Source organism: Cricetulus griseus, chromosome 3 (genome assembly GCF_003668045.3).
Source record: "Cricetulus griseus strain 17A/GY chromosome 3, alternate assembly CriGri-PICRH-1.0, whole genome shotgun sequence".
In the NCBI taxonomy this organism is placed as follows: Eukaryota; Metazoa; Chordata; class Mammalia; order Rodentia; family Cricetidae; genus Cricetulus; species Cricetulus griseus.
This window is the reverse complement of record NC_048596.1, coordinates 55584976-55608545: the sequence shown is the minus strand read 5'-3', so window position 1 is coordinate 55608545 and position 23570 is coordinate 55584976. Positions and strand designations below refer to the sequence as shown.

Genomic DNA, 23570 nt, shown 5'->3' with positions numbered 1-23570 from the left:
CAGAGTCTATAGACGTGGGTCTCACAGGAGACAGGCAAGGAATACACTTCCAATGTATCTCAGAGCCACTGTGAATTGTCAAAAGTCAACTTGGCACTAGACACTGAGAACCTGTGGACAGTAGAGAATGACACTTTGGGGCCTTTGTCTCAGTGAAGAGAGCCTCAGGTATATTAGCAGGAGTGTCCTCCCAAATCTCCTTTCAAATATGAGCTAATGCCAGGCTCTGTGGTCCCAGGACCACCATCCCTAACCGCTCTGGCTGCTTGGTGAAGCTCAGATCTTTACAGCTTCCTATATAACAGCTTCCTATGCAAGACTTGGGAAACTGAGGCACCAGGTGAAGAAGTGAGGCAAAGTAGCAAGTGTGGGAACCCTAAATGCCCAATAGCAACAGGGCCCGTGATTCATATCCAGGCTGCTTGAGAAAGGTACATGCTGGGGGAAAGAACAGAATTTGGAACTTCAACAGATTTTCCTGCTCTGGGTTCCATTCCCAACATGTTCTGTCAACAACTGGGCTGTCCTTCAAGGCCCAGGTTACGCACCACCTTCTGAATTTTGGGCCTCTGTGGACAGGCCGGCAATATGCTCACTCCACAGTCTCACAGGGACTGGTATGGGCCCTTTTGTACAATGCTGTTTCCATAACCTGGTTCAAATCAACACGGAGACACAGCCGTGGGGCAGAACCCACCTGGTATGAGCATCTGGTGGGACCCAGTCTCTGGGCTTATTTCTTCATAGGCCTGGTGGTGCTTGAGTCACTTTCTGGCTCTACTACTGAGCCAGATGTCAAAAGGCTTAGTCAACATGATGGATAAGAGATGTCAGCTTGTAGAAGATTCCCAGGAAGGACCATAACCGTCAGGGCCTCTGTATGGGACAGACAGTTTATGACAACTGTCCCCTGGCTTCTACAGTACTCCCATGGAATACCTCAGGAAGCACTGATCCACAGTGGAAACTGACTCTTGTTCCCAAAAGCCACATTTGAACCTGATTTGCTAATCCTGTCCCCACAATCCTAATGTAGTCACCTAAATGAGGCCCATCTTCACATCAGGTATGACTATGCCATGAAGTACGTACAGGTGAGGAACCTAGTACACAGAGAGGCCAAGCTCCTGTCCCAAGGGCCACACAGCAAGAAGGAAGATAAGATCCCTTGAACCACCTAAGTAGTGAGTACAAGAAATCTGTCAGTAGCATTCAGGCCAGCTCGGTCACACCACCAGTATCTATGGATAGCTACTTTAGCCCCAGCCAAGACCAGCTATCACCAAGGAAGAGGTGGGAACAACAGACTCATGCACCCTTTTACACTCCCAGGGGCACAGAGACCATAAAGAACAAGACCAACAAAGAACCAACTATCTCAAACTTTAGCCATGAAACACAACCAGAGAGTAGGGGAGAGGGGCTGTGGAGGATTGAAGGGCTGCCCTCTACCATTACATGGAAGAGTCCTGCCCCCAAGGACTCCAGATAGGCCCTCACTCTCTGAGAATTAAGTCAACACAAAGTCCTAAGCAACAGGAACTCCTCCCAGCCACCCAAGAAAGACTGTGAATTAAGTCTCAGCAACTACAGCAGTAAGTCATTGCTGAGATAACCCTGGGGCTGTCAAGTGTCCCCATCATGATGAGTAGTGGGTTCTCTGCAACCCTGTGGCTGCACAGCGTTTTGCCAAGAAAACAAAACATAAAAGGGATGCCACATCCCAGCCATGTACCCAAGGTATGAGGGCTTCTGGCTGGGTTCAGTACACAGGTTTCCAGAGCTAGTAATGGAAGGCTCTGACCAAGGCCAGGCCAGCAAAGAGCAGCTGCAGAGGAACCTCCTATCAATGTTTGCCAAGGCCGATGCCCATGGCTGGCCTCTGAGAAGGTGCTGAAGACCTGAGACAGGCTAGGTGGACAAGGGGCAGTGCCATGAAGAGGAGAGGCCTGCCTACTGCTTGGTACCTACAGGGCCAATAAATAAATTTGTTTAAACATCAAGAAGCAGTTCAGTAACTAAAAGTTTGACCAAATGCTTGCTTTTTAAAATTCCCTTTCTTTCTGCTCAGGTGGTAAGGATTGGTGGCAAGGTCCTTACCAAAAGTAAAACCTTCCCCTCTCTGGGGCACTGGCAGCCACTGAACTGGCTGTATGGACACCTGTCTTCTCTACTTCCTCCAGGAACACACAGAACACATTCCCACCGCAGGGCAGGTGTCAGGTACAGGGCACAGGCTTCACACCCTAATCTGTGATTTTAACAAGTTTATTCTTTCCCAGACCGAGGGGTTCAGAAGTCAAGAGTCTAGGTGCAGCAGGGCCAGCTTTCTCCCTGGGCTCCAAGGGAGGGTCCTTCCTGTCTCCTTCAGGCCTGGTGTTGCCGGAAATACTTGTCGTTCCTTGGTTCATTGCCAATCACTCTGATCCCCGCCTCCAGCTTCGCACAGCCAGCTGCCCTGTGTGTCTCTATGGCCTCGTCACAGAAGGCCACTGCTATGTCCACCATGCCTCAACTTCATTTGAGTAGCTCAAAAGAAGCACAGTGTCCAAACTAGGTCACAAACAAGGTTGTGTAGGAAGCTCCAGGAGGAGGCCCGGGGCCATGCTGAAAGGAGGCAACTCCAAGCAGAAGGGACAGCTGGACAATGACACAGAGATCACTAGGAAGCAGGGGTAGGCAATACAGGCTATTAAGTATAAGCTGAGTTCAGAGGCCAGAATGTTTGCTATTAAGGTAGGGGATGAAATCCCTTGGGCCATACTCTACCGAGAACCCACCACACATAGTGGGCCATACTCTACCAAACCCAGCCTGTCCTTAAGGGAGCCACAAGCAAAGAGCACGCTCTGCATGCAGCAGGATTCCAACTACAGACACAGACAGCAGGACAGACTATCACCCTCAGACAAAAGCCCAGAAGGAAACAGGCTCATTGTTCCACAGGGCTATCTGGGGTTCTCTAATAAGGTTGACAAATATTTTGCATTAGTGGCCAGGGAGAGCCAAACATCAAGCAAAGAGCCTAGTCCTGGACAGTGCTGAAATGAGAGTACAGGGCTGCGCACAAACAAAATCTCACTTATGAACATTGCTGCCTGAGCTGTGTAGTCACAGAGCATAATTCTTCTAATGCTCTTCTTATCTGTGTAGAAAAGGAAGTGTCATCCTGAGCCCGCAGGCTGTAGGGAAACCTGCAGTGGGCCCTGTGGCCACTGGCTGGAGAGAGTTAATCCTTGTAAAAGAAGTACGAGTTGGGGCAAGCAAGATGGCACAGTGGGTAAAAAGCACTTGATAAGCAAGCCTAAAGGTTCAATTCCTGGAACCCATGTAAATGTGGAAGGGAAGAACAAATGTGTACCATGGGTGCCATGGTTTACATGGGCACATACAATTAAAAAAAAATTAGAGGCCAGAGAGATGGTTCAGTGGTTACGAGCACTTGTTGGTGTGTGCTCAGTTCTCCAAATCCACACAGCAGATCACAATGACAAGAAACTCTAGTTCCAGGGGATCCTGATGCCATCCTCTGGCCTCCATCGTCACTGTGCGCACATGGTGCACATACAGGCAGGCAAACACTCATACACATAAAATCCTTTAAGAAGAACAAAGATGGGAGGGAGGGAGGGAGGGAGGGGGAGGGGAGAGAAGAAATAATTCATTTTAAATCAGAGGCCATTCATGGCTCTGGGTGTTACCCAGACACAGAACACCAGGCCCTGGAGAAGTTATGGACTTGAATATACACACATGGAAGAGACGAAAACCATGCCAACCATATGGCTCAGCAGGTGAAGGTGCCTGCCACCAAGCCTGATGACCTAGTACAATCTCCAGGACCCATGTGGTGGGAGGAGAGAACCAACTCCTTTGTGCTGTCCTCTGACCTCCACATGTACACCGTGGCACATATGCACATACAAAAATAAATAAAATAATAAACAAAAATACCCAATAAAAACTTTTTAGAGAAAAAGTAGAAAACGTAAACCTGTTTCAAGTAGCTTCACCAAGACGGCAGGATTCTGGATCATTTAACCTGTTTACCAGGCTGGAGAGACTGCTCAGTAGTTAAGAGCATCTGCTGCTCTTGCAGAAGACCTGGATTGAGTTCCCAGTACCCACATGGTGGCTCACAAACACACGTTGCTCTAGTTCCAGGGGGTCAGACACCCTCTTCTTGCCTCTGTAGGCACCAAGGATGCACATGTACACACACATGTAGGGAAAAAAGAAAAAAGACACTCATACACATAAATAATACCTTTTAAATTGTCTTTCTGGTCGAATTGATAGTTTCCTGTCTGTGGTAATCATAATTCTGTCGGGTAGAGCCTGGAAGGGTCTCTACCTAAGATGGATGCGACCAGGGATTCGAGGCTTCTTCCCCTGAAGCCAGGGCTGGGAACAGGTGGCTTTAAAGGTTAGGGTCTCGGTATGAAGGGAAGAACAAGGTGAAAGACAGGGTGGGGCCAAAAATCACATCCACAACCTAGAAAAGTGGCCTCGTGGTCTCCAGTGGCCTTTGTTGAGGCCTGGGAGGTGGGTTCACTGGAAACCCACTGGGCACGAGAAAACTGAAAGGCTAATTTCTCCATAGGAAAAGGGTTTTTCTCTCTACAACAAGCAAAATAATAATCCATCTTGGGGATGTAAGACCCAATTAATACAAAAGAGAAGGCAGGTCCTCCAGGCAGAACCCTGACCACCTCCCAGCCAACCCTCCCAGCACAATCTCAAGGTCACAGGCTGCCCCTGAAGGGCCACAGCCCCTTAGTGAGGCTCCACACAGCCTGAGAGGCATCCATGACCCCTATGACTCTACCCTGCCAACTTCTGTCTCATCATGACAGAAAACTGCTATCTGAGGACAGCTGAGATCCAGCCCTTCTCTGTCCCCATGACTCCTATCCTGGACTCCTCAGCTGCCCTCACAGCAGGCATGGCCTGCTGCTTCCTTACTTCCTAGGCCTGGGGCTGTGTGGGCAGCTAGGACACCTAGGAGGTCTCCATTCACTGCGCCATCTGAAATAAACAGCATGGCCCTGCAGTTTCCCATCTGGCAGGTAGCCAGATTCTTTCTGATTAAGTTTCTCCACTGCCCCCTGGGGGTTAAGTGGTTAGACAAACGCCAAGACCACAGCCCAGTACCTTGGCCTGGGAAACCCTGTCTAATGACCACAAGGTCACAGGCCCAAAGGAAGTGGCTGGGCCTGTCTTGGGCTCTACTCATAACCCAAGACCCAAGTAACTGCCTGCCTGCATGGCTCACCCTAAGGAGTCCAACAAGCAGGCACAGGAAGCCTTAGCTCATTAGGAATGGCCCAGCAGACACCAGGCACGAGTTCTGGACTAAGTAAGTCACTTGCTACCCAGGAGCACAGAGTGGCCAGGCAGGAGCAAGTCAAAACCAAGCTTAGGCCTCTTGCAGCTGTGGGGTTCCATTTCCTAGTGGGGTTCCTCACTGGTTTCTCAGCTATCTATCTGCTTCCCCTCTCTTACCATGACCCTCAGGCCAGTGAGCATGTACTCACACCAGCAGTATTGTCCAATGGTCACCATAAGCTCCAAGGAAATCAGCCCCAAGTCAGCGCCCAACCACATTCTCTTCTGAACACCCTTGAACAAGCTACATGACCGGAGACTCAAGTGGAAACAGGGCTGGAGAGATTCTATGGCAAAGCCCTGATTTCAGACCCAGCACAGATTCCCCACTACCTGTGGCAATAACTCTTCCCCCTGGAATCCCTTATGGAGGTCAGAGTGACACACAAAGTATGGCTTCACTGGGCAAATTAAAAGTTGGGGCAGACGGTAGAGAGGAGTGTAAAACAGTTGGTGAGCTGGCTTCAGAAGTGTATATCTCACCATGGGGACAGTCTTCATTGTCAGCTTCCCAAGATTTGGAATCACTTGGGAGACACACCTCTGGGTGTGCTGCATTTCCAGAGAGGTCTAAATGAGAAGACCCACCCTGAATGTGGGCAGCACCATCCCACAGGCTGGGATCTCGAACAGTACACTGGGTCCTAGCACTTACTTTTCCCTGCTTCCTGACTGCAATGTGACCAGTGGCCTCACAGCCCCGTTGCCATCCTTCCCACCATGATGGACTCGTGTGCTCCAGCCATGAGCCAAAATAAACCCTTCTTTAAGTTGCTTCTGTCAGGTGTTTGTCACAGTGACAAAGAAAGTGTCTAATATATACTGCTCCAGGGACAAGTTTCAGTTCTTCTTAAAAAAAGCCAGTCTTTCTGCATCTAGGAACACAGTAGATGTTCTATACACAGCAGTCCTTTTTTTTTTTTTTTTTTTTTAAGTTTTGGGATGTGTGCATGTGTGTGTGTGAATACAAGTGCAATTGCCCACAAGTCAGAGCAGCATCAGATATCCTAGAGCTGGAGTTAAAGGCTGTTTAGAGCTGCCAGGCATGAGTACTGGGAACTGAACTCAAGTCCTCTGAAAGAGCACTACACATGCTTAACCTATAGCCCCAGCAGTAGTTATTTTTCTATTGGTCACATGCTGTCCTGGAGCTGGCTACAGTTTAATGGACAGCTGTGCCCTCTGCATCAGGGAGTCTGCAGCAGGGAAGCCCCAGGCAGGGTGGACAAAAACCACAGAACAGAACTTCTAGTCCCATCTGCAGCTGTGAGCATGCACTCACTTTTGTGTGCAGTCCCCATCTGGGAAGCAAAGCCGGTACAAAGTTTCCCTAAACAGCTCTGGTAGGAGTGAATGAAGACAAGTCTTAGAGCTGTTCCATGGCAGCAGTTTCCACCCTGGGGATCACTATTGCTTAGTGGCTGGCCAGAGTCCAAATAATTGAATATACGGAGTTATATGAAAATACCATTTTTTTCCTTAGGTCTAAGTTGACCATCAGCAGTTCACATGACTCAAAGAAACCATGGTGGTGAACACTTACAATTCTAGCTCAGAGGCAGAGGCAGAAAAATCATCACAAGGTAAGATCAGCCTGATATCATAAAACTAAAACTAACAAATTAAAGCACAGCTTACAAGTACAAAGGTGGAATCTCAGGTGGCATTCCCAAGTGGATAAGGCACAAAGAACCCAGACTTCATAGCCACAGAGAAAGAATAGAGGCCAGAACCCATACATTCCAAAGCCACCATGTTCCTGAAAGTGGTCCAGAGAGGACTAGAGGCTCCACTTGATGCAGACCCCAGGGATAATCAGAAAACCTCAGCTCTTGTGCTTACCTTAACAACATATACCAATTCCTGGGCCCTGACCCTGGTTCAGTAGGAAGCTAGAAGTAAGGAAGCTGAATCCATCTGTCCTTCACAGCAGAGTTGGGAGCAGAGCCTAAGGCTCATACCATCCCCTCATAGGGCCTAGGGTGGAGCCCTAGACCTGGCATCAAAGCAGGTCTCTGAATCCAAACCTGGAGCAATGGTTAACCAGGCACAGGAAGAGGGTCCAGGCAGCATGGCCAGAAAGAACTCACTATCCATTTCCAGGAAACAGGAGGTATAAGATGAACAGGGATTGGAGGCCAAGAGGAGCTGGAACCTACACGCTTCTCTGAAGGCGAGCAGGAGGCCCAAGTGTCAGCTGAGTGCGCCTGGCAAGGTTCCTTCTAATTGCTGGAGATCAGGAGTCCAGGGAGTCTCATGCCAAAAAAGGCAAGGGGACTGGTCCTTTCTCTGGGAGCCTGGAGGCTCTACAAGGCCAGGACCCTACAAACCCAAAACTTTTCTCCAAAGACAAGGAGTGCACCAGAAGGACCTCAGGTAAGTCCCAGGGCCCGGCTGGAGTTAGGCTTGGGCTACAGAAGAGAGAGGAACAGGAGACAGACTGAAGCAAGCGGTGATCATGGTACAATGTCAGTCAGTGTCGTGCTGTTTACCACAGCCAGGAAGCACCAAGTGGTAGCTGGCACTGCGCCAGCTGTGCCCTGACCCCAGGGAACATTTTCCTCTCTAAGAATGTGGTGTCAGCCCATGTCAGGACAGCAAGGAGCTACCTGCCTCATAGTGAGATGAATGGACTGGAGAGTTAGCCCAGTGGCTAAGAGCACTTGTTCTTCTTACATAGGACCCGAGTTTGGTTCCCAACAACCACATGGAGGCTTACCACTTCCTTAGGCACGAGGCACGCATGTGGTACACAGACATACATGCAGGCAAAGCACTCAAGCACACAAAATAAACGAAACCATATAGTGGGATGAGAAGTAGGGGTCTTGGGGCTTTCTCTGGGTGATGAAAATCCTCTCTAGCTGGGTGGCAGTTACACAAATGTATCCACTGTCAGAGCTGATTTCACAGGATACTCACAAAAGTGTGTGCTTCTGAGTCAGTTACACCTGGTTACACAGAAACACAACACGATAGCACACAGGCTTGACACACAGTCTCCAGGACTGTGTGATCCAATTTTCTTGCTATTAAAAATTCACAGTCTGTGGTTGAGAACAGCAGCTGCCTTCTGTTTGCAAAGTCAATGCCAATCAAGTCTACTGAGCAGACTCCCCCACAGGACCTCCTTTCTTTTCCCTTTGACCTACTTCCCTGATAAGTGACTAGCCAGCCAGACTCTGGGAACAAACACGCCCATTATTCTTGGCCCTGCCTGAGGGCTGCCTGCCCATCTGGCTAATCTGCCTGGGTAGGTGGGTGGGTTGATGGATGGATGGACGACAAACAGACATGAGAATTAGTCAAAGTATCTGTTGTCCCACCTACCCATCAGACCTAACAGTAAGGCCTCTGGTCTTTCAGTAGCCCCCACCCACCTCCTTTTCATTCCTGTTCCTGTTCCCAACAGCCAAACATTGTAAAAAGTATGTCCTAGAGAAGTTTGGGGTGGGGGGGTTTGCCCAAATTCTTGCCCATCATCCTGTTGCTTGTTAGGCCTTGTCCAGGGGACCCCTGCAACCAGCTCTGCTGCTGGCTTTGTGAATCGTGACCCTAAGCACAATTGTGTGATTAAGTCACTGCCCCAAAGCCTAGGTGACAAAAGTCAGATCAACAGGGCAAGGGGTCCACAAAGAGCAGGACGCTGAGAAACTGATGGAGAGCAAGCTGCAGGCTTCAGAGGACAGTCAGCAGCGGCAACTCCCAAATAAGGCCCCTGCTACTGCTGTTTTTAGCCCATTCCACATAATTGAAAAAACATGGGGGAAACCAAAGCCAGCTGCTTGTGGAGGCTGCTCTGGGGTGGGGAGAGGGGCAGGGAGGGAGGCTGGCCCAGGCCAAACACACAGGGCTCTCAGCCTTCAGCTTCCTAGGGTTGAGAATCACCCTGACAGGGGAAATCCACAACATAGCCACCCCAGGCCACACAGAGCCCCAGCTGAGCTCAGAGGGAGCAGGTTACTTGCTATGACACCCTCTGCTGGTCTCATTGCAGCCACCTCAGAAGAGCTGGAGGACAGGAAGCAAAGACACAGGGGCAAAGGTCATGTTATACGCAAATGCTCCTGAGCTCAAAGGTCAGGTATGCAGGCTGTGCTCACCAAAGCAATATCTTGTTTTTTAACGTGATGGATGGCACATGCCTGTAATCCCAGTTCTTGAGAAGCAGAGTCAGGAGGGAATGAATTTGAGGCCAGGCTGGGCTACATACTGGGTTCCAAGCTAGCACAGGCTACATAGGGAGAACCTATGTTTAAAAGAAAAAAGCTTCATGGAGCTCAATAGGTACCTTGCTCTGTGTGAGGACTGGAGATGTGGTGGCCCAAAAATATAGGAGGCAGAGAAGGAGGCCCCAGACCAAGCTAGCTACCTAGAGTGACTGAATCAACAAGGTCTAGATTCAGGTGAGAAACCCAGCCTCCATATATAAGGTAGAAAGACAGAGAAAACTACTCAATGTCAAATGCTGGCCTCCACATGCCTACCCTTTTCATTCAATCTCCAGCTATACTAAGGGGGATACTTCACTCTCTTCACCTCTCAGGAGGGGAGAAAGCAGCTCAGGGTCATGAGGGATGCTACACAAGCATCTGTCCCTTCTGCCCCCAATTTAGGAGTGCTTCCCACTCTCCCATTAACTGGGGTCCTGACAGGGTCCCCGTTTCAGGCCCTACTTCAAGGGAGACCAGGCTGATTTTCATTTGCTCAAACTCAGGACAAGACAGAACTCTCCCATCTCCAACTCCAGCAGTGAAGTCCAGGAATCCAGCACTCAAACTTGGGCTCAGACAACAAACTGGGAGCAGCAAGGAGCTATGGCAGTGCCTCCCATCTACAATGAGTCCACCTAGAGGAGCAGCCTCAGCCACACTCCATCCCTCTCCATCAGGCCAGTAGCTGGCTAGGAAACATAGTGCCACAAGAATCCAGTGACAGTCAGGCCCCTATGCCCTCCCTAGATGAACACTGGCCTTGAATCCATAGAATGGGAGCCATACATATTCAGAATGCCCCGGATAGACACCCACTTCTGTACCAGGTCAGCAGCCTGCCTGTCTACTCACTGAGATCTCTACAGCCCTGTCACAACCTAACCATGGCATCTACTTGATTCCAGACATTCTGAGAAGGGTTGTTCTCTTGGTTTCAAATCAGAGTGCCTGCCTGGTTCCCAGTTGAGGTTCAAATTCAAGTCCAGTTCCTACCTGCCTTGAACAGCCCGCTCCTCAACCGCTCTAAAAGTGCTGCCGCTGTTCCCTTTCTGCAGATAAGAAGCTGAAGCACAGGCAGGCTGAATCTGTGTCAAAGAAAACAGCCAGGGAATGGGCTAAAGTCTAATATGATGGCTATAAGAGGCTGAAATTTAGGTACTCTAAGTTAGCCAGAGAGTTTCCTCACCACCAGGAAGAATTTGCACTAGGTTCCGTCTACCCTGAGTTGCTGTGTTCTACATGCAAATCACTTCCAATGTTCCCTTTCGGAAGGCAAGGACATCTCCCCAGCACAGCCTTTCCTGTTGCCCTATAGATCTATCCTTTGGGTAGGGCTAGCTATTCATCCAGATTTCCCAGAGGCCTCAAATGGAAAACACTTGAGATTTCACAGATGCCACAGCCACAAAGGTACCTGGCCACTCCCAGCTCTGAGTTCCCTTCGCCACCTGAGACCTTTGATGATTCCCTCGGAGCTAGTAGAAACCCAGAGGCACCACAGTGCCCTTCTAGCCACCTCTATCCTCCCCACTGGTGTGACACCTGCAGGAAGCCTCTGACCACCATGACTGAGACCACACCAGCAAACATGAGATGACAGGATTTAGTGGTCTCTTTGCTTTGCCTTCCCATAACCAGTCATATCTTCTAACTGCTTTTGCAATCAGTATACAGGGCATCGAAACAGGCAAAAATCTGTACTCTACACAGCAGCAGGGTGTACCACACCCTGCAGCATGCAAAGCTATGCTCACAGCTTGCAAGGAACACAGACACAGTACATAGATGACAAGATACAGCTTGTCATCCTTTGTGGTCTAAGACCCAACCCAACTAAAGCTTGCCTCTCAGAACCCTAGGCTCCTCGAGGACAGAACCCATTCTCCCTCACTTCTAGATCCCTCTAAAACATGACACATGAAAAAATATTTTAGAAGCACCTTAAATTTGTAGACTACATCTTGGGAACAAGCCCTTAATTCTGTTGTTGGTTTTCCTTTTTTGGATGGGATCTCAGACAGTTGAGAGTAACCTTCAATTTGCTATGTAGCCAAGAATGACCCTGAATATTTTATCCCCTGCCTCTACCTCCTGAGTGCTAGTATTATGTGTAACACCACCAACATACCTCATTTGTTGGGTGACTTCATGTATACTTGGCAAACAGTCTGTCATTGAACTACACCTCCAGCCTAATTCTCTATTCTTGATTCTTTCCCACCTTAGCAGACTAGGAACTGCCCAAGGGATCCAGGATGACAGAGAGGAAGCCCCGAAGGCTGGGAATTACTTAGAGAAGACAGTGGACCCTCAATGCCATTCTCATACAGAACTCTGGGGCACACGCTCTATTCCTTAGTTTTTTGTCAAGTTGACACAAAAAGTAGGGTTACGAAGGGAGAAGGAAACCTCAATTGAAAAAAATGCCTCCAACATTGGAGCACTCAACCCTAAATTGAATATTGTTCCCACACCCCTCCTCTCAAAGCTCAGGGTATCTATGCGGAAGAGAGGGCAGAAAGACTTCAAGAGCCAGGAGTGATGGAAACAGTGTTTTCCAGACACAGCAGGTTAGATGCACACATGAACTCAGAGACTGATAGAACACACAGGTTCAAGTCAGACAAAATCCCCAAGCAGAGAAGGAAGGGACATGAAGTCCAACCCCTAGTTAAGAAGTTCTTTGCAACTGATAGCTTCTGGGAGAGTGAAAGTCTTCAATGGACACAACCAGACTCTGGGGCGGCCTCATGCTCAGGAGTAGTTATCCAACACAAATTGGACTCCACAGTTTGTGCATGCCTTTTTGTTTTTTGGTGTGTTTTTGGCTTATTTTTTAAAGACAGAGAAAGATTATGCAGTTGGGTAGGGAGGTAGGGAGGACCTAGGAGGAACTGGGGAATGAAAAAGTATACTATCAAAATATATTACATGAAATTCTCAAAACATAAATAAGATTTTGGCTTGATTTGATTTTTTGAGACAGGGTTTCTCTGTGTAGCTCTGGCTGTTCTAGAACTCACTGTGTAGACCAGGCTGGCCTTGAACTCATAGAGATCCGCCTGCCTCTGTGTCCCAACTGCTGGGATCAAATGCACGCACCACAACCACCCAGCATAAGATTTTAAATGTAAAAGAAACATGCTTCCATCTGAGGTGTTCTATGGGGTATTTTCTTGATTAATGACTGGTGTGGGTGGTTCCATCCCTAGGCAGGTGGTCATCTGTTACATAAGAAATCAGGCTAAGCAAGCATGAGAAGCAAGCTGTAAGAGGGACTCCTCCAGAACCTCTGCTTCAGTTCCTGCCTTAAGTTCCCGCCCTGATTTCCTTCACTTCAGGATGGACTGTGACACTGTGACCTGTAAGACAAATGAACCTTTCCTCCCTAAGTTGTTTTTGAACGTGGTGTTTATCACAGCAATAGAAACCTAACTAGGACATGCACCTTTTATCTCATCTGGAAACATCTCCCTCCCTCTGCCACCCACACCCCCCACCCAAGACTGGTTCTCTGTGTAGCCCTGGCTGTCCTGGAACTCACAGAAATCCACCTGTGAGATCCACCTGTCTCCACCTCCCAAGTGTAGGCCACCACCCAACATCCTCTCCCTCCTTTTAACAAACCACCCTAGTCAGAGCATTTGCAACCAAAGTGAAAAATCTGGATTTAACATACAAAAGTCCACACCGACTACAGGGATGCCCTCAGCCTGTCACACACTCACACCCGAGTAGGTCTCTGAGTGACACAAAATGCTTTTTTTCCTTTGTGCTTGGCATTCTCCAACAGAGTCTTTCTAGGAGTGGAGACAGAATTCTTAGGAAAGTGGCAAATATGACCTCTGGACATCTGAGTCACTGAGTAACCTGGCTCCCACAGTCACACCCCAAGCCTGAATAGCAGGTAGGGTTGATCAAGGACATCTCTACACCCACACCCAGGGACACCAGGAGACAGCTTCTAGGAAGCTGCTTGGACCAGGTGTGGTGGCAGTTAGCCACCTGCCCTGCCTTTTCCTGTGGGAGTGGGACAATGGTGCAGGAAGCAGGATCTGTCTGAGAAGAAAAAAGGGAGGACCAGCCTCAGGAAAGCTGCTTTCCTCCCCTCCTTATGGGACAAAGCCCAGAAACAACCCAGAGAATTATCCTCTGATCCCTGAGTCATTCCCAAGGTCTGGCAGCATCCTCTGAGTACATGGGTACCAAAAGGGGCAACCTGAGGCACCATAGCAGGAAATACATTTCCTTGAGATGAGAATGCTGCTCAGGGTAGAATAGTGACACTAGGAGCCCTAAAGCAGCAAATGTTGAAAAGTGAGGCCTTAGCCAAAAGGTAGCAGGTGTGTAAATCAGAGGGGAAAAAGTGGATATGGTGGCACACACCTTTAATCCCAACAGAGACAGGCAGGTTTCCATGAATTTGAGGCCAGCCTAGTTTATGTAGCGAGTTCTAGGACAGCCAGGGCTACATAATGAGACCCTGTCTTAAAAAAGGACAAACAACAACTATAGACATGCCAAAGTGGGCAGGGAAACTTTCCTGAGTCCTCAACCGTACACAAATAACTACAACTGAGGGAACACCAAGGGCAGACGTCAGTCATCCTTCCCAGGGAAGACTGCATCACTGATTATCCCACACAAAATGGTCAGCCTAAGTTTATAGTTCACACTTTACTGTATAAAGTAACATTATACAGGCTGAGGAAGTTATATTTAAGAATGTATGTATGTACATGTATATATGTGTATACACATGTACATACATACACACGCACACGTATATGCATTTAACAACAATTAATGGAAAATAAAACACAAATTTGAAAGAGAAAGGAGTAGTATATGGAAGGGCTTGGAGGGAGGAAAGGGATGGAGGAAAGGATGTAATTAGTTATAATCTCAAAAAGAAAAAATGTATTTATACAAAGAGAAAAACTGGCTCTCGGAGTCAGAAAGGAAACATCCAATAATGCTGTCTGGGACCCACATATGCACAGAGATATTAATGGAGAGGGACGATTCAGGGGAATGAGCCACAAGAAGAAAAATAAACAACAAAGATGCAGGAAAGCCAAACCAAATCATATGTCTGCACTTGCAATGCCTGGGAGTATGCTCTCAGTGGACAGAAGTGGTACTGAAGAGGAAAACAGGCACCATACGGCAGGCTCACACCCTCAACAGCAGCAACTAATGCTGCCATCTTTAGATTTTTACAGTTAACAGGTTTGGTTAAAAACTCAGGACAGCAAACTTTAGGATGTGACCATACATTGACATGCTCAGCACTTTGAGGGCATTAGTAAGAAGTTAGAACATTGGGTTTTTTTATGAGACCCCCCCCTAAGACTCTCAAAGAGCTAGCCCATGGATCAAACACAGCCCAGAGCTGACCATGAACCCCAGCTGTAGCGGTATCAACACTCAGAGTCTTCAATAAAACAAGCAGACCCTTATGAAGAGGGCACCACATTTACTCTGGGGACATCCAATCTAGTAGCAGCCACCCCATCTGTCCCTGCTAGTACCAGGGTTCTACCTCACCTGCCTTACACGTCTTGCCATTGTCTTGCAACTGCACACCAGTAGGGCAGGCACACGAGTAGAAAGGTTCCCTCGGGGACAGCAGGCACAGGTGGGAGCATCCACCATTGTCCTCCTCACATCGAGTGTGGACTGGTAGGAAAAAGACAGAATAAAAGAAAGTTGCAGTGCAAGATATGGGATTCCCACCACAGCCCTGCCATTCATTTCCCACCACTTCCTCATACGTCTTGCAGGAGGTGTTCCTCGGGCCCACCACCATGCTACCCTCTCAGGACATCAGGACCCTTCCCCACAGGCTATCCTAGTCCTACCTCACCGATGACCACCCACCATACAGGGTCTTCATCTTCACCAGCTGTTCTGTAGTGTCTCAGAAACCACCCAGACCAGCTGTGCCCCTGGGGGGAACATTTTCCCCACCTTTAGCTCCTCCAACAAGAAGACAAACTTTCACCCACCATGCTTCCAAAGAAGTCCTCAGGACCTGCTTATGTGGCGATCCCTGGGAACCCTAGGTCCGTGGACTCCAGAGCACAAGAGCCACCTTGTCTCTCTGATCTGCCTGGACTCTGCAGGCTCCATCCACACTGAGTGACCACACTCAGGCCCTTCTATGACCAATATACGGCTGACTCTAACAAAGGTTTCTGGATCCTCCTTCTATCTGAGTGGGACTCAGCAGCACGGAAACACTGTCAACTACAAATGGGTCTCCTGCAATTGACCTTTGCCCTCCCAACACTGGGAGTTAAATGTGGGCTGCCGAAAGGGTAGAAGGGCTCAAGAACCAGGATACTCTTGCTCAGATTAAAAAGACCACCTTCCCCCTTATCCTACACTAACTTTTCTTTTCTGGCTTGAGTTCTAAGCTCTAAATTCAAGCTTCTATAAAGTGGAGTCAGAAATACCAATCCCTGTTCCCTATATAACTGGGTAAGCTTAGAACAGGCCCTTCTCATCTCCCACCCAGCCCCAGCCCCATAATCTGTACCGGGAGCTTAGCATCACCATCAGTGACTTCTGCTAAGATTCTACCATCTAGGACTCCGGGCTGACACCAACTCCAAGCTAGGACACCACTGGTTCTTAACAATGACACCACCTGATCTAGAAAGACCAAAACAGGGGCTGGAGAGATGGCTCAGGGGTTAAGAGCACTGACTATTCTTCCAGAGGTTCTGAGTTCAATTCCCAGCAACCACATGGTGGCTCACAACCATCTGTAACGTGATCTGGTGCCCTTTTCTGGCACGCACTGTATACATGATAAATAAATAAATAAATCAAAAAAAGAAAGAAAGCCCAAAACAGCTCTAGAGGGACCCTGTCCACCACACCACCCTGCCTGGACTGCCACAAGCAGAAGCGCCATACATGCATGCGCACGAGAACACATAAACACACAAACACACACACAAACTCCTTATTCTAGGCCACCATGCCCGTCTCTGGAGGGGTGGACCCCTACACAGGTGCTTCTGCAGGAAAGGTGCTTCTAGTCTGGTCTGATCAGGTGGAAGTCTCTGCTTACCCATGTTCCCCTGCTCCCTACTGCATTGCCTGGACCCACTCAGCCTCACTATGCCCCACTGCTTGACTCTATTCTTGCCAATGATCTGGTTTGGAGGTTGGGCCCCTCCTGTCTACATCCTATCCTACCTGTACCAGTGATCTGTCTGCACTGCAAGCCCTGCCCTGTCCTGCCTCACCTGTACCTCCTGCTTGTCCCCTGACCCACCAACCCCAACCCCCAATGCCTGCTCACACTTACAGGGAGGCTGCCGCTCCTGGCTCAGCACCTGAATGTCCATGGGTGAATAGAGGGCACTGAGGATCTCCTTCCTCTTCTCCCCTGTCCACTTATTGCAGGCATGGATAGAGCGAGTCTGCCAGTCCGTCCAGTAGAGTGTATCCCCTGAGAGTGTCAGGGCAAAGGGGTGAGTGAGGCTGCCCTCCACCACCTTCTGCCTGCAGCAGATAGAAAAAGGGTACAGTTGTCAGGAAAAGACCTCATAGACCAATTCTGCCCCATCCTGGAGGCCCTTGAGCCACAATAGACTTTACCCTGATTTGTCAATCAAAGGAAAAGGCTGTGAGCACACCCTACTTGGGGCACTCCAGCCAGCCTCCCATACCTGTGACAAAAACATAAAGGTGCCTGGACAAAGGGACAAAGTGTCCCCTACAGAAGATAGAAGCATGCATCACACCTGGAGACAAACAGCTTGTGAAAAGCCTGGGTCCCCAGGCCTGATGCGCAAACCGCTTCATGCTAATTCAGCCAGATGTGCTGTCCTGGAGCCACATCAACATCAGGGAAACATCTCAGTGCTTTGTGCTCAGAAAATGTCCCACAGTGGATATCGTGTTTAAAGAGATTATGAACACTGGTGACAGGAGTGGACCTGAACACAGCCAGCAACTTTTGATTGCTTAACGACCATCCCCACTGCAGGAGGCTCTGGCCAGCTGTGTGGCCTTGCGAACCCCTGTCTATCATCATATAGGAGGTGGTACAGGGTTGCTGTGAACATTAAATGAACTGGTAAATGTCCCCAGGCATGACTCTTGCTATGGAAGCATTACCATGATCACCATTATATTAACCGCCACTCTTTTGTCATGATCCCTTGCCCAAGGCTACTGGGCCAGCAGTTTTCCAGACTCGAGGACAGTCTTGGTCATGCTGAGATCACACAGTCCAGTGTCCCCAAGGCTGGCCTCATTTCCAAATCTCAGTCCAGGCCCTGGCGTGGCAAACCTGTGTGTTTCCCCACCCCCACCCCAACGATGACAGGACACAAGGCTTCACAGCATTCCAACATGGATGGCACACTGACCTTCCCAATCTCACTCAAGCCTTGATGAACTCTTAGTGCCAGCTCCTATGCCCCTAGTCCAGGAGCTCCTCCCATTCAAAGACCAGATTAACCCTCCCATGAGAAGCTCAAGACCTAATGTCAACTCAGCAAGTAATATTCGGTCATGGAATAAACTACCCTGTCACCTCACACTAAGGTCACAGTTGAGTCTCAAGGGGTCTACATGGAGGAGGCCAGAAAGCTCTAACAGGCATCACCAAGCAGGAAAACTGGCCTTCTTATTCATCCACCTGCCCCTCCATTTGTCAAGCACCGACTGTGTACACAGCTCTCTGCTGCCCTGAAGTTCACAGCAGAGGCAGGGCAGAGGATCAGTGAATGTTGCCACAACACCCAGGCCCCGCCCTGACCTGCAACTCTAAACTCCAAAACAGTCTGAACACTGAATTTTTTTTTTTATTTGTTTTTAAGATTTTATTTCAAAGCCGGGCATTGGTGGTGCATACCTTTAATCCCAGCACTCAGGAGGCAGAGGCAGGAGGATCTCTGTGAGTTCAAGGCCAGCCTGGCCTACAAGAGCTAGTTCCAGGACAGCCTCCAAAGCTACACAGGGAAACCCTGTCGGGGGGGGGGGGGGGGGTTGATTTGATTTCTATTTACTTGTATGTCTATCTGTGTACAGGCAGGTATGTGCATCTGAGTGCAGTTGCCCAAGAGGGCCATATGGGCGCGCTAGATAAGCCTCTCAGTATGGGTGTTGGGAAGTGAACTCAGGTCCTCTGCAAGAGCAGTGAATACTGGTAACTACTGAGCCACTGCTCCAGTTCCTGAACATTGGGTTTCTCACTTGTTTCATAACACAGCCTAGGCACATATAGGGGTCAGGTGAACACTATTTTTTTTTTTTTAATTATGGGGTATGTGGTGCGTGTATAGATAGATATATGAATGCCACAGAACCTGCCTGGAGGTCAGAGGACAACTTTCTCTACTCCATCATGTGGGTTCCTGGGATCAAACTTGCTTGCACACCAGACATCTCGGAGTACTACATATATTCCTTTCTATTCAGTTTGGAAGGAAATTTTCAACATGTTGCTATAGAAAGAGTCAAATTAGCTGTGACATCAGGTGCGGCACCTGTGCTCTATTCCCAAAGCCATCAAGCAATCCTTGGTAAGAGCCTATGGACTGAGTTAAGGAGTCTCAGTTCCCTTGGGCAACAGGGTATAATGGGGGAGGGCATCTTGGCCACCAGGCACTCACCGAAAGGAACCATCCAGGTTGGCACGGTGGATGAAGCTGAGCTTGGCATCTGCCCAATACAGCTTTTGCTCCTCCAGGTCAATGGTTAGTCCATTAGGCCAGTAAATGTCAGAGTCTACAATGATCTTCCGGGTACTGCCATCCATCCCTGCCCGCTCGATCCGGGGTGCTTCCCCCCAGTCAGTCCAGTACATGTACCTAATGAGGAGAGGATGAAAAGAGAGGCAAAAACAGACCTGAGTGTTGGTCCCAATCTCTAACAAGCCTGAAAAGCTCATCCTCCACACCTATGAGAAATAACCAGAGATTAGGGTTTGAGGGATTTTAGGTTAAGGGATTTCATATTTGAAATGCTTGAAACAGGAGCACATCACCACCTCCTCCTCCATCACCTCCACACACACAATCTCCTCTGTCACCACCACAGAACACCACTCCTTTCGTCCATCACCACACCACACCACCTCTTCCATCTTTTGTCTATAAGGCCGACCTCAAAACTCCTGATTCCACTGCTCCCTCCACCTCCCAAAAGCTAGGATTACAAGCATGTACCACCATGCCCAGGGTTTTGTTTTTTTTTAATATTTATTTATTTTATTTTCAGGTGTGTGTGTGTGTGTGTGTGTGTGTGTGTGTGTGTGTGTGTGTGTGTATCTGTGGGGAAGGGGTGAGTACAGGTATCTGTGGGATCCAGAAGAAGGTCTGAGTTATAGCTAACTGTAAACTTCGCAAAGTGGGTGCTAAAAACCAACTGAAGCCCTCAAGAAGAGAAGCGCTGAGCCATGTCTTGAGCCCTGAGAAACATGTTCTTAAGAATATAAAACGAGGATGCAGGAGAGATGGCTCAGAGGCTAAAAGCACCGGCTAATCTTCCAGAGGTCCTGAGTTCAATTCCCAGCAACCACATGGTGGCTCACAACCATCCATTATGAGATCTGGTGCTCTCTTCTGGTCTGCAGGCATTCATGGAGGCAGAATGTTGTATTCATAATAAGTAAATTAATTAAAAAAAGAATATAAAATGGGTCAGATGGTGGTAACATACGCCTTTAATCCCAGAACTCAGGAGATAGAGGTAGGCAGATCTCTCTGAGTTCAAAGCCAGCCTGGTCTACAGACCGAGTTCCAGGACAGCTGGGCTATGCAGAGAAACCCTGTCTCAAAAAGTGTGTGTGTGTGTGTGTGTGTGAGTAGTAGTAGTAGTAGTAGTAGTAGTAGTAGTAGTAGTAGTAGTAGTAAGAGCTAGACAGATGGTTCAGCAGCAGTTAAGAGCACTGGCTACTCTTGCAGGTTCAGTCCCCAGAACCCATGTGGAGGTACACAGCCTTCTGGAACTCCAGTTCCAGGGTATCTAACACCTTCTTCTGAACTCAGTGGGCACTACACACATGGCAGGCTTAAAGAAACACAGGCAAAGCTGGGCGGTGGTGGCGCACACCTTTAATCCCAGCACTGGGGAGGCAGAGGCAGGCAGATCTCAGTGAGTTTGAGGCCAGCCTGGTCTACAAGAGTTAGTTTCAGGACAGCCTCTAAAAGCCACAGAGAAATCCTGTCTCAAAAAAACAAACAAAAACCCACAGGTAAAACACTAATAAACATAAGAAAAATAAAACACCCACACACATATATATATATATATACACACATATATATACATGTTCACACATACACACAAGGTACTTTCTGTACACACACAAGTCTGAAGTACTAAGTAAATCCCCAGAGCTTAGGGGGAAAAAAAAAAAAAGCAGGTGTGGGGCCAGGCATCTGTAGTTCCGGAACTCCTAAGGCAGGAGAATCGCCTGGAAACTCACAGGCCAGCAATCTAGTACCATGTAGCACAACAGAAATAGCAAAGAGAGACCCTGCCTCTACAAGTGGAAAGAGAAAACTGATTCATGAAAGTTGTCCTCTGACCTCCACATATGCTCAATGACACATGAACAACCCCACACACACACACACACACATATATTATCATCCAAGGACAGAGTTGTAGCTTAGTGATAAAGCTCCTGCCTAGCATGCACAAAGCCCTGGGCTTCATCCCCAGACCTAAGAAAAAGAACAGACTAAGATAACTACAATGTCACAGATCATATAATCTGCACTGGACATCATGGGCCAAAATGCCACTGTGTTGCCCACAGCTCTATATACTTCCAATTTGCTCTCAGTTAAGAATATGCTATGAAGACCTTCCCCTCCTTATTAGAAATATTTCTCATTGAGCCCAGTGTAGCAGTGCGCATCCTACTATCCCTAGAACCAAAGAGACTTAAAGCAGAGGATCACTGGTTCAAAGCCATCCTGCATTACACTGAGTTTGGATCCTGCCTGGGATATATGAGACTGGTCCCACCTCAAAACCAAAATAAGCCACAGTGGATATGCACAAAAGAAACAGCAATGACTCCCAGGAGGGTCTGAGAAGAGGAGGCTCTTTTGAGCCATGTTGAGAAGCTCCCAGTGAGAGGCCCATGTCTTATATTGATAAGACATTCCACTCATATACCAGCATCCAAGATGATAAGACCCAACCCAGACAGTGCCCAGAGAATGTAACCAGAGGATGTGGACATGGATGGCACAGCAGAGCCCATGGCACATCAACTTTGAGGACACAAGTTCCCATCCTGGAAGTCCATGGGGGAGACACAGCACACAAAAGTGGCAGACACTTTGTTCTGTCCATCCCTCTGCAGAGAGAAGGGGCAGCATCAGAGTGTCCTATAGAAGCCCACTCCCTGCCCATGGTCCTTGTAAGATGAAGCTCTAAGACACTCCTTGGTATACATCCAGGCTCCAGGGCTCACAAGCCTTCTCCTCTATGCATATTCCCTCTGGTGTCAGGCTAGTCCCCACATATTTTGTCCTCCATTTCTTTTGAGGTGAGACATCATTCATGTAGGCCAACCCCAAGCTGATCCAGGGACCAGCATGTATGCCTGCAGGCCAGAAGAGGGCACCAGATCTCATTATAGATGGTTATGAGCCACCATATGGTTACTGGGAATTGAACTCAGAACCTCTGGAAGAGCAGCCAGTGCTCTTAACCTCTGAGCCATCTCTCCAGTCCTACCTAGTGTCTCTAAACAAGCATGAACTACCACCCAATGCATTCCCCAGCGCAGTCAGATAACCCTCAATGATCATGGTAAACGGATAAGGAGCTGGAGAGATGGTTCAGTGGCTATGACACTTGCTACTATTCTATAGAGGGCCCAGGTTCAATTTCCAGCACCCACACAGTAGTTCACAACCCTCTGTAATTCCAGTTCCATACCCATGCAAGAAGAGATAAGAAAACTGCATATATGCAGAATCTTTTATGTGGTGGAGGAAGGGCATGTGTGTTACAACAGCAGCATTCACCCACTCAGGGCTGTTCTCGTGTGGCATGACAAGGTGACACCACACCTCTGTATAGATGGGGACACAGTGCCATGTCACCCTTGCCAGCTGCTCCTTCCTTCAGAATAGAACCCAACCCTAGACACTTTCTAACCCCAACCCACCATGTGGCTGGGCCAAGATCCTGCCCTCCACTACCATCTAGAACTGCTATGAGAGACCCAGGCACAACCCAAAGCCAAGAAAGCCTCATGAGCTTGAGTTATCCCCTTTCATAGCTCTAGTCTTCTCTACCCCGGGGCCTTTGCACTGGTCATTCCCTCTCCTACAAATACCAAATGGCTGCTGCCTTTACACACTTCAAGTCATTCAGAAGCCATGGCTGGTGACAAAGACCTATAATCCTAGCTGGTCAAGAAGCAAAGACAGGAAGATTACAAGTTCAAGGCCAGGAACTTCAGTTCTCAACAGTCTTCCCAAGAAGTCTCTGTGGCTAAGAGGAATTGTTCTATGTGAGAGTCTGACAGAACAGGCTCAGGCTAGCACCCCATTCCTCAACAGGACCCCCTGTGCTCTAGTCTCTCTCTTTCCCCTACTTTCACGCTCCTCCTGGGACAGAATACCCTACCACGTGCATTACCATGGCCAATTCTCAAGCTGTGTGTTTCTCCATTGCCCCAGTTCCTTCCTTTTTGAAGTACTGATGGGGTGGAGGACAAAATGATACAGGCAGTTTTTCTGGGAGGAATGAGTGTCCCTGGGGAGTAAGGCAGGTTCTGGGAACAGGGTAGTGTTCAAGGCTTCTGATTGTAGCTGTGAAACTCAGGAAGGCCCCTGGTATCTTTTCTCCATACTGGGGATAGAATCTAAGCCTTTGCCTTACACATGTCAGACATGTGCTCTTTACAACCAAGCTATGTCTCCAGCCCTTTTTCTTTTTTTTGGTTTTTTGAGACAGGGTTTCTCTGTG

The 23570-nt window shown here is 48.5% G+C and overlaps 1 protein-coding gene across 1 annotated transcript in view; it reads right to left on the bottom strand.

Moving 5' to 3' along the window:
* The window catches only part of Lrp5 (LDL receptor related protein 5), a 107849-nt gene that overhangs the window by 51466 nt on the left and 32813 nt on the right, over nucleotides 1-23570 (bottom strand). Inside the window, exons 3-5 of the mRNA XM_027408770.2 lie at nucleotides 19244-19441; nucleotides 16927-17123; nucleotides 15153-15284 (exon numbers count right to left, since the gene is read on the bottom strand). Coding sequence (XP_027264571.1) covers nucleotides 15153-15284; nucleotides 16927-17123; nucleotides 19244-19441 — 527 coding nt within the window. The remainder of the gene's footprint in view (nucleotides 1-15152; nucleotides 15285-16926; nucleotides 17124-19243; nucleotides 19442-23570) is intronic.